Source organism: Ostrea edulis, chromosome 4 (genome assembly GCF_947568905.1).
Source record: "Ostrea edulis chromosome 4, xbOstEdul1.1, whole genome shotgun sequence".
Classification (NCBI taxonomy): Eukaryota; Metazoa; Mollusca; class Bivalvia; order Ostreida; family Ostreidae; genus Ostrea; species Ostrea edulis.
The window spans coordinates 40,189,923-40,205,663 of record NC_079167.1 but is presented as its reverse complement, the minus strand read 5'-3'; the positions used below and the strand labels follow the sequence as shown (position 1 = coordinate 40,205,663).

At 33.9% G+C, this 15,741-nt stretch overlaps 1 protein-coding gene across 1 annotated transcript; it reads left to right on the top strand.

The window, feature by feature from the left end:
• The first annotated feature begins 11,814 nt into the window (after window positions 1-11,814).
• LOC125671174 (chromobox protein homolog 8-like) lies at window positions 11,815-14,567 on the top strand. Its single transcript, XM_048906706.2, has 5 exons — window positions 11,815-11,987; window positions 12,075-12,118; window positions 12,212-12,277; window positions 12,502-12,562; window positions 13,376-14,567. The coding sequence occupies exons 1-5, from the start codon at window positions 11,919-11,921 to the stop codon at window positions 14,330-14,332; spliced, it is 1,197 nt and encodes a 398-aa protein (XP_048762663.1). The 5' UTR covers window positions 11,815-11,918; the 3' UTR covers window positions 14,333-14,567.
• The last annotated feature ends 1,174 nt before the right edge of the window (window positions 14,568-15,741 follow it).

The following is a 15,741-nucleotide window of genomic DNA, read 5'->3' as shown; positions in this document are numbered from 1 at the left end:
GTGCATAAACAGGCCACAAAACATGGCAATTACAATTTGTATCTGCCATTTAGCACCAAGGACGTAAACGTAGATGTGGACATCCCTCGGACGACAAACCAAACATACACGATGTCTCATTCCATTCAAAACTTTTACTTTACGCCATACTGGTATTCGCACAAAACTTTACTATTTTCTTTTGGAAGTTTTGAATACCTTACTTGAAGAAGCCAAAGCTAGTCCATACATGGATTTCTCAACACCAGAATAGAGACTGAATCACAGGCTCTTTAAACCATTGCGGGTCATGGATGATAATCCTTCCGAATCATAACGTCAGTTCCTTAAACTTTTATTAAAGACATAGGGTCTATCTTTTATCTCAAAAATGACATCACAGTATTTTGTAAGAAGAACCCCAAAAAACAAATTTGTAGTATTAATTATGAGTTATATGTAGCTGTAGCGCTTTGAAATTGAAGTCATTTTGACGTTTTAACCCTTTATAAAATGTTTGTCTGGAGAACAATATATTAAACTGGTACCCCGCTGATTGGTGGCTACACACAAATATAAGAGATGTGAAGTCAACAAGGTACCAGTTTAGGCAAATGAGAACTGGGAATTATTTTGTAATTACTATCATATCCAATGTGTTTGTAAACATTCTGAAGAACTTTTTGTGATTTTCTAGTTATGGTCTTTAATTTTGCCACCTTTTTGAAACATGCAAAATTTTACCAATATCTTAGACCCTATGCCATTAACAAAGCAATAGATGCAGTCAACAGTAGCAACTTTCTTCGTCATAACAAAGCTCAGTCTTATTTCAAGTTCGAGTCTACACCCAGTATTTCCTACAAATAAAATTCTACTATTGCATACAAACTAGTGTTGGGAATTTCGGATGAAAAATGATAATCGATTAATCGGTTTCTCAATATATATGCATTAGAAGCAAATAAATTAACTTTCTAATTTAAATGAACTTGTGAAAATTTGACATGTTTATACATTTATCTGATAAGAAATTTGTTGTTTACTACCCTTTATTAGGTGTAACACATCAAAGAAAAATTATATCTAAGACCACTAAAACAAAAGAAATCTTCAGACTTGTATATGTTTTTCTATGGGAGGGGGGTGTAATATTTTTGTAAGTGTAATAACATAACTAACAAATATAAATAAAAAAAAAAAAAAAAAAATCAAAAACAAATAATTCAGACTTCCCGTCAGTCATTAGACTAAATCTAACAACTAGATTTTAAAGTTCTATGAAACTTTCCTCATACATTTAGTACTTCGTGCTTAGCTTTGTTTTGGTAAGATTTCCTGCATAGTTTGCAGTGTCAAGATTATGTTTTCACGGTGTCCCACCTCTTGTTTTTTAACTCAAAATATTTCCAAACTATTGAGTTTTTTGCTTACTAGACGATCAAAGAGAAAATTCAAACTGGAATTGAAAAATCTCCATAATACACACATGTTAACACATTTTGAAAAATCGATTATTGAAAATAATAATCGATTATCGCTAAGAATAAAATAATTGATCGATTTTCGATTACAATCGATCATCGGAACAACATTAATACAAACTTTATAATTACTTTACAAACTTTACAGTGCCGAGATTTAGACCGTCTTATTCAAACCCATCAACAGGTTTGTGTTCTTGCCTATATTTCAGCTGGACATGTCATTACTGGTGATGTTGATATATAGTTCAGCTGAACATGTCATTACTGGTGATGTTGATATATATTTCAGCTGGACATGTCATTACTGGTGATGTTGATATATATTTCAGCTGGACATGTCATTACTGGTGATGTTGATATATAGTTCAGCTGGACATGTCATTACTGGTGATGTTGATATATATTTCAGCTGGACATGTCATTACTGGTGATGTTGATATATAGTTCAGCTGGACATGTCATTACTGGTGATGTTGATATAGGTGAAAATGATGACCTGAAGTCACTTATTTTAAAAGGTCTGAAATTCAGAAAGTCCAGATCTTTCAATTGGAGAATTTCATCTCTATCATGAATTCTGTTGAAGATTATGCCAGACGATGGGCTAAACATAAAAATGAAGAACTTCACACGTTGTCAGAATGGATAAAAGGTCAAAGAAGAAAATCAAAATATCAGACACATTAAAACAAGCGCGTACCATCTTCTTTCTTTTGTAAACCAGAAGTGATGAAAGAATTAGATAGCTTACATGAGTATATATGTTTTGGTCCCAGCTTGTAACAACTTTGTCTTTGTTGATAAGATTTGTTAAATATTACATATATACAGCTGTTTTTGGCTTTAATTTCACATTTGATCATCAAACTTATTCTCGAAGTTTCATTTCAAGAAACGAAATTCTTCAAAATCAAAATTCAGTTTTAAACACATGCAGTACTCTGGTCAATGGGACGAATAAATATAAGTTACCTACATGTACCTATAATGGATTGCTTGCTTGCTTGCTTGATTGATATGGCACAGTAGTCTGAAGTTCTCTTTCACAGCAATTGATATTTTCGGGAGGAACAAAGATAAAAGCTTGGTAGAACATTCACTGGATCCGGCTAAAGTTTTGGAATCAATTATAGACTCCCTTGGGGATCCGAGTTAGAACAGGTCCTCAGTACCCCTTGCTTGTCGTAAAAGGCGACTAGATGGGGCGGTCCTTCGGATGAGACCGCAAAAACCGAGGCCCCGAGTCACAGCAGGTGAGGCACGATAAAGATCCCTCCCTGCTCAAAGGCCATAAGAGCTGAGCATAGGCCTATTTTGCAGCCCTTCACTGACAATGGTGACGTCTCCATGTGAGTAAAAAAAAAATCTCAAGGGGGACGTTAAACAATATACACTGTACTACTAATGCAACCTGTAATTGGTTTAATGCTTATAAATGCTTTTATATTCATCGATGTTCATAGCTTCTCATAACTCCTTCTTTTGAAAACTTTAACGACTGCTAAAATATTTGGTAATTAATATAGCTCCCTTCTCGTTAAAATCTGCTACTGGAATTTCTTGAATTGTAAAATCAGATAAATCTGACACATCACTGAGACTCACTGTGCCAATTTTTTTTTTTTTTTTTTTTTTTTACAAAGTCTTTTGAAAAACGCACGTTTAGTTGGGCTGCGGCAAGTTTGTGGAATGACCTTCCGCAACATGTTAAAGCTGCCAAAAACATTAACGTTTTCAAAAACTGTTAATTAAAAACCCATTTTTTTTCAAACTGCTTTACCTGACTTTTATGCTTCTTATACATTACAAGATTTTGTCAATGACCGTTTTAAAATGCAAATTTCTATATCTTCTTAATGTTTTATTTCGTTGATTTCTATTACTTTACATAGCGCTCCACATAAAAAAAAAAAATAGCTATTGATCTTAATAGTGTTTTATTTTGATAATTTTACATATATAAGATCTGATGTCCTACTGTCATTTAATTGTGTTTTATTCCTCGTTTTACCCTTATAAAGCGCCTTAGCGTAATTTATTTGATATAAGACGCTGTATGAATTTTATCATGATTATTATATAACCAATCCATATGATCATAATTAATTAAAGGAATCTGATGTTCTATCATGGCGCGCAATCAGGAGTGATTCAAGGTTTCAGGTTAAGAAGGGGAAGTGGTGCGGACCAATCCTCAGAAGCAATAGGTCTGACGAGTCCGCCGTTATGCTTCCAGTGTGTCCATGGCTAAGCCCTGGTGGTGCATGAGATGAAGCCCCTGCACTTATAGAGAAGACACACACCCTCCAACAGTTGGTTCCCTCTACGGAAAATCTACTTTATGTCTGGTCATTTAGTATTACTTTAGGAGAATTTAGGATACCCGGGTAATGGAGAATCCAGATGGGTATTTACGACCTATGTTGAAAATACAAAAGTTATCCTCTGTTCACTATTCATTAATCGTTTGTTACCATATGAACGTCCCTTTAAATTTAGATCAAACTAGTTTTTGATGTGTTTAGTGTAAAAACAAGAAAAGACTAACGGAGTGTTAGTTTGCACTATAACTTTACACGTACATGTACTCAAGAGTAGGATAACAAACCTCTCTCACCTGTATTTCATATACAAAACTTTCTTTTACTTAGGCTAGAGAAGTGGAATTTTACATGAAAGCTTTCTGACAGAAAAGATTCAGAATACAGAGGGATGATTCAGAACACAGAGGGATGATTCAGAATACAGAGGGATGATTCAGAATACAGAGGGATGATTCAGGGATGATTCAGAATATAGAGGGATGATTCAGAATACAGAGGGATGATTCAGGGATGAATTCAGAACACAGAGGGATGATTCAGAATACAGAGGAATGATTCAGAATACAGAGGGATGATTCAGAATACAGAGGGATGCTGATACATGTATACAGGAGAGTATATGTATCCTTCTGTCCATACATTGTGTCCTTGTACAGAGTACAAGAGTTTCCTCCTTGCCATTTGTCCTCCGAAAACCTGGCTATAAACCAGCCCCACCCCACCCCTGGAAACCTGGCTATAAACCAGTCCCACCCCACCCCCGGAAACCTGGCTATAAACCAGCCCCACCCCACCCCTGGAAACCTGACCAACTAACAGTAGCATCCCCACGGAAATATGGCTATACAGCGAAATGTAATAAGTATTGAAGATATGATTACTTGAGAAGGCAAAAACAAAACTTGGGATAAGAAAATAATTTGGTTTAATTGATTTGATACATTTTAAAAGATATCAGTAATTGATTTAAAGATACCATTCATTCAATTCCATGCATAGTGTGCGGTCATTGAATTAATGATGACATCGGTTATACGTAGTACCAGAAGTGGAATTATTAGGATATCTTCAATTCAGTGTATGGTATAATTGTTTCTTAATGGAAAGGAATCATCTTTATTTTGAAAAATAGATAATACATCTAATTCGCTTCGGTTTAAATTCCTTTGAAGATGCACCTTATTCAAAAACTGATCCTGGAGAAGCTCATTCAATGTAGTAGTTGAACGACTGATAAAAGATTAATAAATTGCAACCAACCACGTATGTGTATTGTAGGGAAAGTTTCACTACTAGTGTGGAGCGCCAAATTAACATAAACTCAAATATATGAAGACATCTTTAATCATTTGAAGATATCATCAATTCATTGAAGAGAACAATCATTCAATTGTTGCACGTATCAATTCAATCAATGCGCGCAATAATTCTCATCAATTGATTCAATGCGCGCATCAAATCAATTATGCTCTCATCAATTAATTCAATTGATTCGCGCAATAATTGAATTGATGCACGCAATAACTTAATTGAGGATGAAAGGCGAAGATAACGAATAGTGATCAATCTCATAACTCCTATAGGCAATACAAAATAGAGAGTTGAGTAAACACGGATCTCTGGACACACCAGAGGTAGGATCAGGTGCCTAGGAGGAGTAAGCATCCCCTGTCGACCGGTCACACCTGCTGTGAGCCCTATAATTATCTTGATCAGGTAAACGGAGTTATCCGCAGTCAAAATCAGTGTGCCAAGAACGGCCTTCTCACTATAAATAGAAACACATAAAATAGAATTTAAGTAATAACAAGCCTAAATATTCACAAAATTCTGAAGACGTGTACTGTAACGTGCTGTGGGCTGGCTAGTGTATAAATTAAAGATGTACTTATTTTCTTTTTATATTTTGGCGACGTTGCTTCTTTAACACAAAACAAAATTGAAAGATAACGCATATGTGAAATATAGATGTGTTGCACAACATTTCCGAAGTAGAAAATCTAGTATCTATAATGACTTTTAATATACCCATCAAACTCGTCTGTGAGAACACCATCTGAAACTACAGTGATTGGTGTAATGTGATAATTAATGTTTCAAACGATCATATAGTGTAATTTGTAGATTTCGACCGGATTTCCCAACGATCACGTGGGATTTCCCAATTATTGTAAGAGACTGCATTCTTGAGAGAGAGGAAAAAGTCTTATTCTATTTGAAATCTGTTTCATTCTTTTATTTAAAAAAATGTCACTTTCGAGTTTGGTTTAAGAGATGTGCATTTTTTGTAGAATGCGATCAATTGATAATTTTCATGTTGTGCTTTCTGAATATCAAATTATATAGGTTCAAATCCCATCTAGAAATTAATGATTTTTAGTTTGCGCCTTTTGAATATCGAATTATAGGTTCAAATCCCATCTAGAAATTGATAATTTTTAGTTTACGCCTTTTAAAGATTGAATTATAGATTCAAATCCCATCTTTTAGTTTGCGCCTTTTCAGTATCGAATGATAGGTTGCGATAAATTGATAATTTTTAGGTTGTGCTTTTTAATATCGAATTATATACGCTCAAATCCCATCTAGAACTTGATAATATTTAGTTTGCGCCCTTTGAATATCGAATTATAAGTTCAAATTCCTTCTAGAAATTGAGAATTTTTAGTTTGCACCCTTTGAATATCAAACTAAATAGGTTCAAATCCCATCTAGAATTTGATAAGTATTTAGTTTGTGCCTTTTCAATATTGAATTATTGGTTCAAATCCCATCTAGTATTTAATAAGGTAATCCCATCTAGAAATTGATAATTTTTAGTTTGCACTTTTTGAATATTGAATTATAGGTTCAAATCCCACCTATGCTTCAGGTGACAAGATGGTCAAGTGGTGTTATTACATGTACGTGTAGAATTCCGAATCATGAATTCAAATCCCAGATTGGAATGTAATTTTGTTTTACCTAAAACAACCATTACAAAGACAAATTTCATGACATGTGTTTTGTTATTACTCTTTAATCATAAAAACACGAAATATTTGACAGTTCTCAACTGACATATTTAAATCTGTCTTCGTTTACTATTTTGGGTGTGCTTGTAAACAACTCGAAGAATGGTTTTTATGTAGCTTTAAAGTATCTGTCATTTTATATGAATTTTCTGTCAAATTTCCTTCTTCAAAATTATATCTGCAAACAGTAATTATGAACTAGACTCTACAGCAAAGTATTTAGGAAATAATTTTCATTTTTGAAAATGCGTGAGGGTATGAACTGTGACGCTTTACGCCGGACTACTTTTCACGAAGCGCGTTTAGCGTCGTGAAAAGTTTGCCGGCGAAAAGCATTGTAGTCCATACCCTTGTGTATTTTCAAAAATGAAAATTATTTTTTTATATAAATAGGAATTTTCTGTCGGAATTCACAGCCGTTAAACTAGACGTACTATATTTACAAGACTTATAAGAGCATTGTTCACAACCGCATCGCATCCATGGAGAAATGTCTATCGTTACAATGTGTAAAGATATTAAGCGAAAACAGTCTTCATTTTTAAGAAGCGCGTTAGCGTTTCACGGTAAGTATGACAGTATGAAGCGCTGCAGTCTTATGAAATTTCATAAACGGGAATAGTACACTCCCATGCAACACCTTTACCAAAATAGAATTAGTAATATGGCTCGCATACATTTTATAAATAGCAATACTCAGCGACCCGTCATTAATATAATTCTACCGTGTAGCTCCCTTAAAGTTGCAGTCTCAATCCTTGCCAAATTGGATGCGAAATTGGTATAACCTAAATCGATATAACACTCCCGATTTGATAATATATCATAAACTTTTGTGAAAATCAAATAATCCAATATTTAGTTTCGTTTTTACTTAAATTCTATTTCAAAATTAATTATTTGAATTATTGATCATGTTAACTTAGGTTTAAATAACTATCCCAGTTTCCGCTATGTCGACCTCTCCTAGACGTTCGATTTAGTAGCGGTCATTTTAAAGTATATTGATCGTGCATCCATATTTGCTATGCACTCCATATCTCACGAATATTCATTCAAAAATTCGGGGAAAGGGGGAGGGGTACCTTCTCTTGTGAAAGCACTGATATCTTTTGTTTTTCTTTCCATGGCTTACATTTCATTGCGTATTGTTTTTATTTTACTTCATTTTACCAGCGAGATGTCGCCTACAAGTATTTAAAGTATAGGATAGTATCTTCGTATATTTTACATTTTGCTTCTCACAATTTTTTTTTAAAAAAATTGTTTCCATGAAATTTATGTCAATCCTATATTTTCTACTCTATCGATAAACATAAATTCGGGAAAACAACTTCGTTTCCTCCGCTTTTACTAGATGTACATCTGGGAAATGAGCCTAAAGCAACCAGGAAGAAAAATGTACTTTTTATAGTTTATAATATTTTGATATAAAATGACAACTGGTGTGACTGGTGAATTTGTTTTGTTTTTATAGACATGTCTCTTACCCTGTATATACAAATAGTGACACACTCTGAATACACTGGGTGTATTACCTAGTGAGTTCTATTTGAAACCGCCAGTGAATTCTACGTCCGTTACTACGTATTTGCCATTTTCTCCAATATTTAGAGGTACCGTTCACTCTTCAAAATGTCTGAAACAATCAATCCCAGTTATCACAAAATCTAATATTTTTCCCGCCCTTGGTGAAAAGTTTTAGTCATTTGAAATGAGACTTTTATTTCTGAGCTGACAATAAACAATGCATGTATTTTGATGTCTTGGTGTTTATTTGTTTCTCTCGGCTGGGAAAGCTAATCTTTTTTTTCCTTATGCACAAGTCCCAAAGTCCGTGACCCCCCCCCCCCCCCCCCCCCACCACTACTCTGCTTCCTGTGCCTTACGAAATTTTCATAGTGTTGCCAACGATAATACAGAAAGACCCCGTAGCGAAAAAAAAAAATGCAGCGCAACCAAGACTGGATGGAGGGGTTAAAGTATTAATTTTAACACGATTGCTATGTACAGTAGATTTTCTTAGAGTATATCCACTATTAAAAATAAGGTGACGGGGAAAACCGATATCTGTTGAAAATATCACCCCCCCCCCCCCCCGGTCAAGGATCAACCGTAAGTTCTGCACTGACGAAGTCGTCTGACCGCCATATTGTTGTGGGTAACTACACTTGAGATTTTATTTGAGGTTGCTATTTGCCACTCCAAGTATTTCTGAGAAATCTCGGATTTTTGTCAACTGAGATCAAAAATGTTATTTTGAAAAATTTCAGATTTAAAGTTATACTAGCTCTAATTTTTATGTCGAAAAATTTTGTTACAAAATTGTGATTTACTATTTCAATGACAGAAAATAATAAGGTTTATAAACTTTTGTTATTAATATTTGTGTTAGAACACCTATCCAGAGCGTCTGAATGAAGTAAAATTACATTATTGTCTTCTCGAACATAATCTAATGTATACATGCATTCAACAGAACCGAAATCTTTACTTTGATAAAATCTTAAACTTAATTTTGCTTTTTAATCAATGACTATGGTTAAAGTTACATACAAAAGTATCGTAATGGCACATTTCTTAAAATAAAATAAAAATTTAAGATTGATAGCTATTATAACTTTAAGAAGAAAAAAAAACCCTCAAAACTATATCTGAGTTTGAGACAATATTCATTTGGTGGCACATATATATAGCAAGACAAACTCAAAATGTTCTGAAAAATCTCGTATCATATACAAAGCACTAAAAATGACCAACGACATGAACAACAGTGAATTTCCAAATTTTCGGGACGACCTTCCACAGGACGATAAAATATTTATAAAGAAAACTAAATTGAAAAGGAAACGAACACTACAACTAAACTACAAAATCTGATAACAAACAAAATGTATGTATATATATATATATATATATATATATATATATATATATTGATAACATATATAATTGAAAATGTTTATGTATATCTATTGCAAATATGTTTGTATATCTATTGAAAATATGTTTGTTATCTATTAAAAATATATATGTATAATTATTGAAAATATACATGTATATCTGTTTTGAAAATATACATGTATATATCAGTGGCGGATTTAAGGGGGGGGGGGGGCAGCCGGCGCCCCCCCCCCCCCCGCCCCCCCCCGAAAATTTTCATTCAAACTTAAGGTAAATCGTGATATCTTGTTCAGAAAAATGTACTAAACAATGTAAGAAGCAATAATTTCTTCCACTCCTGGAGAAATAAATGACAAAATCTATTGATTTCTTGAATTACTTTATTGGGAGAACTTAATTTTTTCCAAAAACCCTTAAAATTTGCGTCATTTTATTACTTTCACCTAATAAAAAATGATAGAAAATAGTACAAAAGACTAAATAGGAGATATATTTCAAGCCCTATAAAATCTGTAAAATCCAGGAGCTTCCGGGGGCTTCGCCCCCTGGGCCCCCACCAGGGCTTCACCCCCCAGACCCCCTGCCTCATAAAGTTGCGCCCCCGTAACCACAATTCCTGAATCCACCCCTGTATATGTATTGAAAATATATTTATAAAGCACTAAAAATTACCAACGACACGATCAATAAGAATGTCTCTGGACGATTTCTTTTGTTTTGAAAATATTAATGTATATCTGTATTGAAAATCTGTATTGATACACGCAGTTGCTGTATTAAGAACGTTGTCTAAATATCCATTTCTGAGGTTTACCGCTGCATAAGTTCAACAACCTCTTCTTTCGTTCTGAGGTGCCTTTGGAGGGGGTTATTTTACTTATTGATTTTTCTAATCCTTTTTTTATTATCACTCCTATGTGCCCTTAAGGTGTTTGGGAACTGGAAAAAAAATAAGTGTATGCATATAGCAAACCTTAATTTTTGAGACTTCAATTCTTTCTCCTTCGACTTCAGAGCGTTAATTTTCGCTACATGTATAATGCACGATCTTTTTTAAATCGATTTATACACCCCCCCCCCTCGTTTGATTTAATAGTAACTGTTTAACTTTTATGATAATTTGCATTTTAAAAAGTCATAATTCTTCGAAGCATGTATATGTTCATCATAAAATCCGAACAGATTGCCCATATTTACATGCATTTTAGAATAAACAAAACAATTTCCTCTGTTAATTTAATTTTGAATTCTAAGAGGGGTTTTTATTTTATTTTTTCTCTCGTTGATTTAAGTGTTCTTTACATATATTGAAATAAGATTTCCATAATATTGTTTAGATATTTATAAATGAGAACTACAGTGGATATGAATTTAAAGTATCTTCATAAGTATGACCAATCAATTAAAAATAAAAATAAGTGGTCGTTATTACATCATTTTCAGCAAAAATTTCGATTTCTTTTATCAAACAATGGAAAAGAAAATTAAGGTTATACATGTAAAAATTGGGATTTATTTTTTATATACGAGATTATATTCATTTTAGAATTAAATCATCATTTAAGGTGGAGAAGGTAAATATTGTTTCCTGTGAAAAATTACTTTCATAATGATATCATCCATTCATAAATGAATTTATGAATGCATTTGCATCTTTCTTTCTTTTTCAAGTATGATTTTTATGATATTCTTAGATGTAACACTAGCTATTTAAATCAGATTGTACATTGCTTTTCAAGAACTAAATATTTGATAAATATCGATCAAGAGAGAAATATACCAATATTGATGTATTTTAATCATACTGTTGTAATCATTTTAAATTATCAATACCATTTAGACCTATCTTATCAGATTATTTTTCTTTAGAATTATGATTTGTATACTATAGGCTAAATTTTATCTTTCTTTTTTTTTCCCGCATTTAATGTCTTTTTCATATATTATACATTTAGTACGCATTAGCGTTGCAATATTTTCTGTAAAAGGAGAAATATAAATTTTGGTTTGAATATCCGTTTACTAGATCTAACCAAAGCAATTTCCTTTACACCCCCTGAAATATTTCTCCTGTTGACCTAGTGCCCGTTTAAAATGCTAATGATGTGTGACGTCACGCAGATGTATTATGGGATATCAAACAACAATATCCGCGTTGCAAAGATTAGAAAATAATTAGAGAAAATGTGCCTAATTTTGACTTCAATATTATGGATGTAAAAGAAATGGGGGAACGAGTATTTGCTGCGGAACGTTTGCTTAAGAAAAGGATTCGAAAGGTAGTAAATTTGCCAGGTTTTCTACTTGCATTTCATCGCTTTTGTTGTGCACTCGGCCCAAGTATCGAATTCTGTCTTTCATTGTAGGCGCGTGTTGAGTATTTTGTGAAGTGGAAAGGCTGGTCGCACAAGTAAGTTTTGTCAGTCCAACCTTTCTGATTTTCTGTAAGAAAACAATGGCGTGTGATGAGCATAATGTCATCTGCAGATTCATTCTATTGTAGGTTTAACACATGGGAACCAGAAGAAAACATTCTCGATCACCGCCTTACTGAGGCGTTCAATTCTGGGTAGGTGAATAACCCATGACTTGTATCAAACAACCAGAATTGACAAATATATTTTCGAGTCAATCTTGCATGACAATATCCATACTCAAAACTAGGGCCTATGTACTTTTTACAGTCAATATACTGCACTGAAATATGCAATTAATATTTTGTGACATAGCCTAATATTGATGTAATGTTTATACATATATATGTATATATGAACTCTCTTGTTTTAAATATAGATTAGACAAGGAAACTTTGCCCAAAAAACGGGGACCAAAACCGAAAAAACGGAAACCTGAGGTAAATACTCTATGTACCATTTCAATACTGTTTGTTTTTATTTTGACTAGGCCTATTGGAAAATTATGTGTCATCGAGTAAAATAATATTATTTGATAATCACGTTGTTCATTCCTTCAGTTCATTTTATCTGGAGTCTGGGAATAACATATAGCATGTCATTGGTTTGGGTTTAGTCCGATTCCCAATTGATTTATGGCTCAAGCTGCCAGTGATAATCTTCTAAACCCCAGCTGTTCCAAAGATTTCTGCATTAAAATTTTGTTTACAAAATAATTAGTCGACAGACGATGTCAGTTTTTATTATTTTGTTTTCTTTACAGACTAACACGTTTTATTCTCTTAATTAAAATTTTGTTTTTTGAATTATTTGTATAAGAAAAAAGGTTTTAGCTGTATTGAAAACATTTTCAATTATTATGAAAGATGCTTGTAAAAAACTGTATACCTGTAGGGTGTGTCTTTGTGTGTGATTTTTTTTAAAAATTATTATTTTTTGGTATTTTTTAAGGGATACTATAAGTGTTCTTTTTTTCAAAGTCATTGTTTCTCTCTGAATGGAATATATTGATAACTTGACTTTTTATTGGTATAAGTAATTCATTTGCACAATGTACTTCTTCGGAATGTACCTAATGATTATGAAGGGGGGGGGGGGGGGGGTATACCCAGTATGCTGTTGAATTGTGATTGCTAATATGAAATAAAGGTTACTTGTGAGAGATTCATATTTTCATGCATTATCGTTAATTCCATATTCCGACTACTTTTGAATTTGTACACCAATATCTTGTGCTATTTGATACTTCGTAGGAACCCCCAAAAGACGATAATGCTGACTCCTCTGACATGGAGACCACAACGGACGACGATGAATCGACGACTACGGATAATTCTGGTTCTGAAACGGAAGACGAGCCATTTCATTCCCTCAAAGACGAGCATTCCAAGAGTATTCCGTCAAAAGACTCAAATGTTGACGAAAAGTCGAGAACAAAAGGCAGCGAGCGATTGGATAAAAATCACGACACGGATGATGAGGATTCCCCCCACATTTTTGATACACCTGGACTGAAGCGTTCCGATTCCCCCTCACCCCCAGTGCTGACCCCTATTCGACGATCTTACCGACGCAGACCAAGCGGACGAGGTCCGGGCCGACCGCCTCTGAACCGACCGTCTGTTTCATCAAATGATGGGAGCGGACCGCCATCACTGCGAGTGGTGATTCGAGGGAGAGGTCGCGGAAGAGGTCGGGGCAGGGGGCACTCTGAACCTCGACTGAGGGGTCGAGGAAGAGGTCGGGGCACTGGAAAAGTGGGTCGTCCACGGGGAAGCGGCAAGGTGGGCCGACCCCGAGGCCGTGCGTCAATTCATTCGTTCCGGCGGAGACCGCGACTTAACATTCTGACTGGGCTTCCAGACGACCGCTATTTGCAGGACAGACTAAAAAAAATAAAACTGAAAGCGTTGGGACTGAGTACCAAACAGACAAATGTCGCCAAAAGTAAACACAAAGAGAAAAATAAATCGCTACTGGGAGTTAATGTTGTAGAGAATCACAAAAGAGACGGTATGAAAATGTGTGTGCCAAAATTAGACGATGACAAGGAATATTGGTGCCCCTCCCCTGCGGTGACGAAACATCTGGACCACGTGATGATTACGGACGTAGCTGCAGACGATAACATGATTACTATTAGAGAATCATCTTCAGATGTTGGGTTTTTTAAAAATCGGGACGAAAATTCGGAAATGGCTGGAACTTAGTATTTTCAAAGTGTTCATTTTAGAGACTGAATCTTTCAATCTGTTCATCGTAATATTTTAGACAAAGTATTAATAATCGGTGCTATTTTAGAATTCAGTTATGTGCAAAATTCAAGAGGCATCCCAAATCGAATTTACAGAAGCGTAAACATTTCAGTGCGTTTTAGTTTTAATCTATCCACTGGTGGCCATGTCGTAGTATGTATAATGTTAACATAATAAATTGTTGATTGTTTTCATGGATGTAACTTATCTTTGTAATTTTCAGATTAAACAGTTTGTGTAAACAATATGCGCGACAAAGATCTAAATTTTAAATGAAGTACTATAAACATTTAATTTATTTAGAATAATATGAGTTGTTTTGTACATTCCGATTTATCATGATTTTTATTAATTTTTTTTCACAATGTGAACATAATTTCGTCCCTATATATGCCGAGAATGGTATGTTGACGTATACCACGAGATATACATGTCCTGTTATAAAAGAATAATTCCAATGTTATTTATTACAATTGTTTTGATTGGACAAAAATAAAGCTGAACAAGAGTTTATACATCAATAAATCCGAAAACGCGATGTATTGATACACGCCGGGTAACTATTCAAATTTTTGCAATTGTAAATAAAGTGAATGAATTGGAATTATAAGAATCAAACATTCTTTTTGAAGAATTTATCGATGTGTAAACTCCGGACATTTTACTCACAAATTTAACATAAAAGTGCTTCGCACTTTTATTCAGTTTGTGAGTAAAATGTCCGGAGTTTACACATCGATAAATTCTTCAAAAAGAATGTTTAATCCTATACATGTATTACGTTTCTTTTCATTTTGCCATGTACACATGTGTGTTTTGTTACCAGAGTGAAGTGCGCTCAATGTTCAAACAACCTGTTAGCGATCGTAAAACAACACTTGAAAAGAATAAGAGGACAATATTTGAGCGAAAAATATTGAATGTTTGGAAATTGGAGTAAAGTTAGGTTTTATTTAATTTACCGAACAATTTCCCGTTAGGTAATGATGTTCTAGCGGGCGATTTTAAAAAAAAATATCTTGAACAGACCAGTATAATACACTGACCCCTTTTAAAATTCTCATCAACATGGATCAAGGTTGAAGTGAGCCTTTTAAACAAGATAAAAAGTAAAATGTCATTGAATTCATAAATAATCCATGTACCATACGTAATTGACACTGATATACAGCGCATTTATATTGAGAAAATCGTGTTTTCCTGCTAATTAATTTATCCAGATTTTTTTTTTATACCGGTAATCCATTTTCCACTGAAATGTCCTATGAAATCTCTAACAGTCACTGTTTAAAAATTAATTTTACGAAAACGTTCTGCTAATGTTGCAAAAATTCGATTTAAACGACAGTCCATAGATACATCTT

Excerpts from the sequence above, each read along its gene's own strand:
- LOC125671174 (XM_048906706.2), top strand. The coding sequence starts at position 11,919 with ATGGATGTAAAAGAAATGGGGGAACGAGTATTTGCTGCGGAACGTTTG. Across the intron at positions 12,119-12,211 it reads TGGAAAGGCTGGTCGCACAA|GTTTAACACATGGGAACCAG; the intron begins GTAAGTTTTGTC and ends ATTCTATTGTAG. Across the intron at positions 12,563-13,375 it reads CGAAAAAACGGAAACCTGAG|GAACCCCCAAAAGACGATAA; the intron begins GTAAATACTCTA and ends GATACTTCGTAG.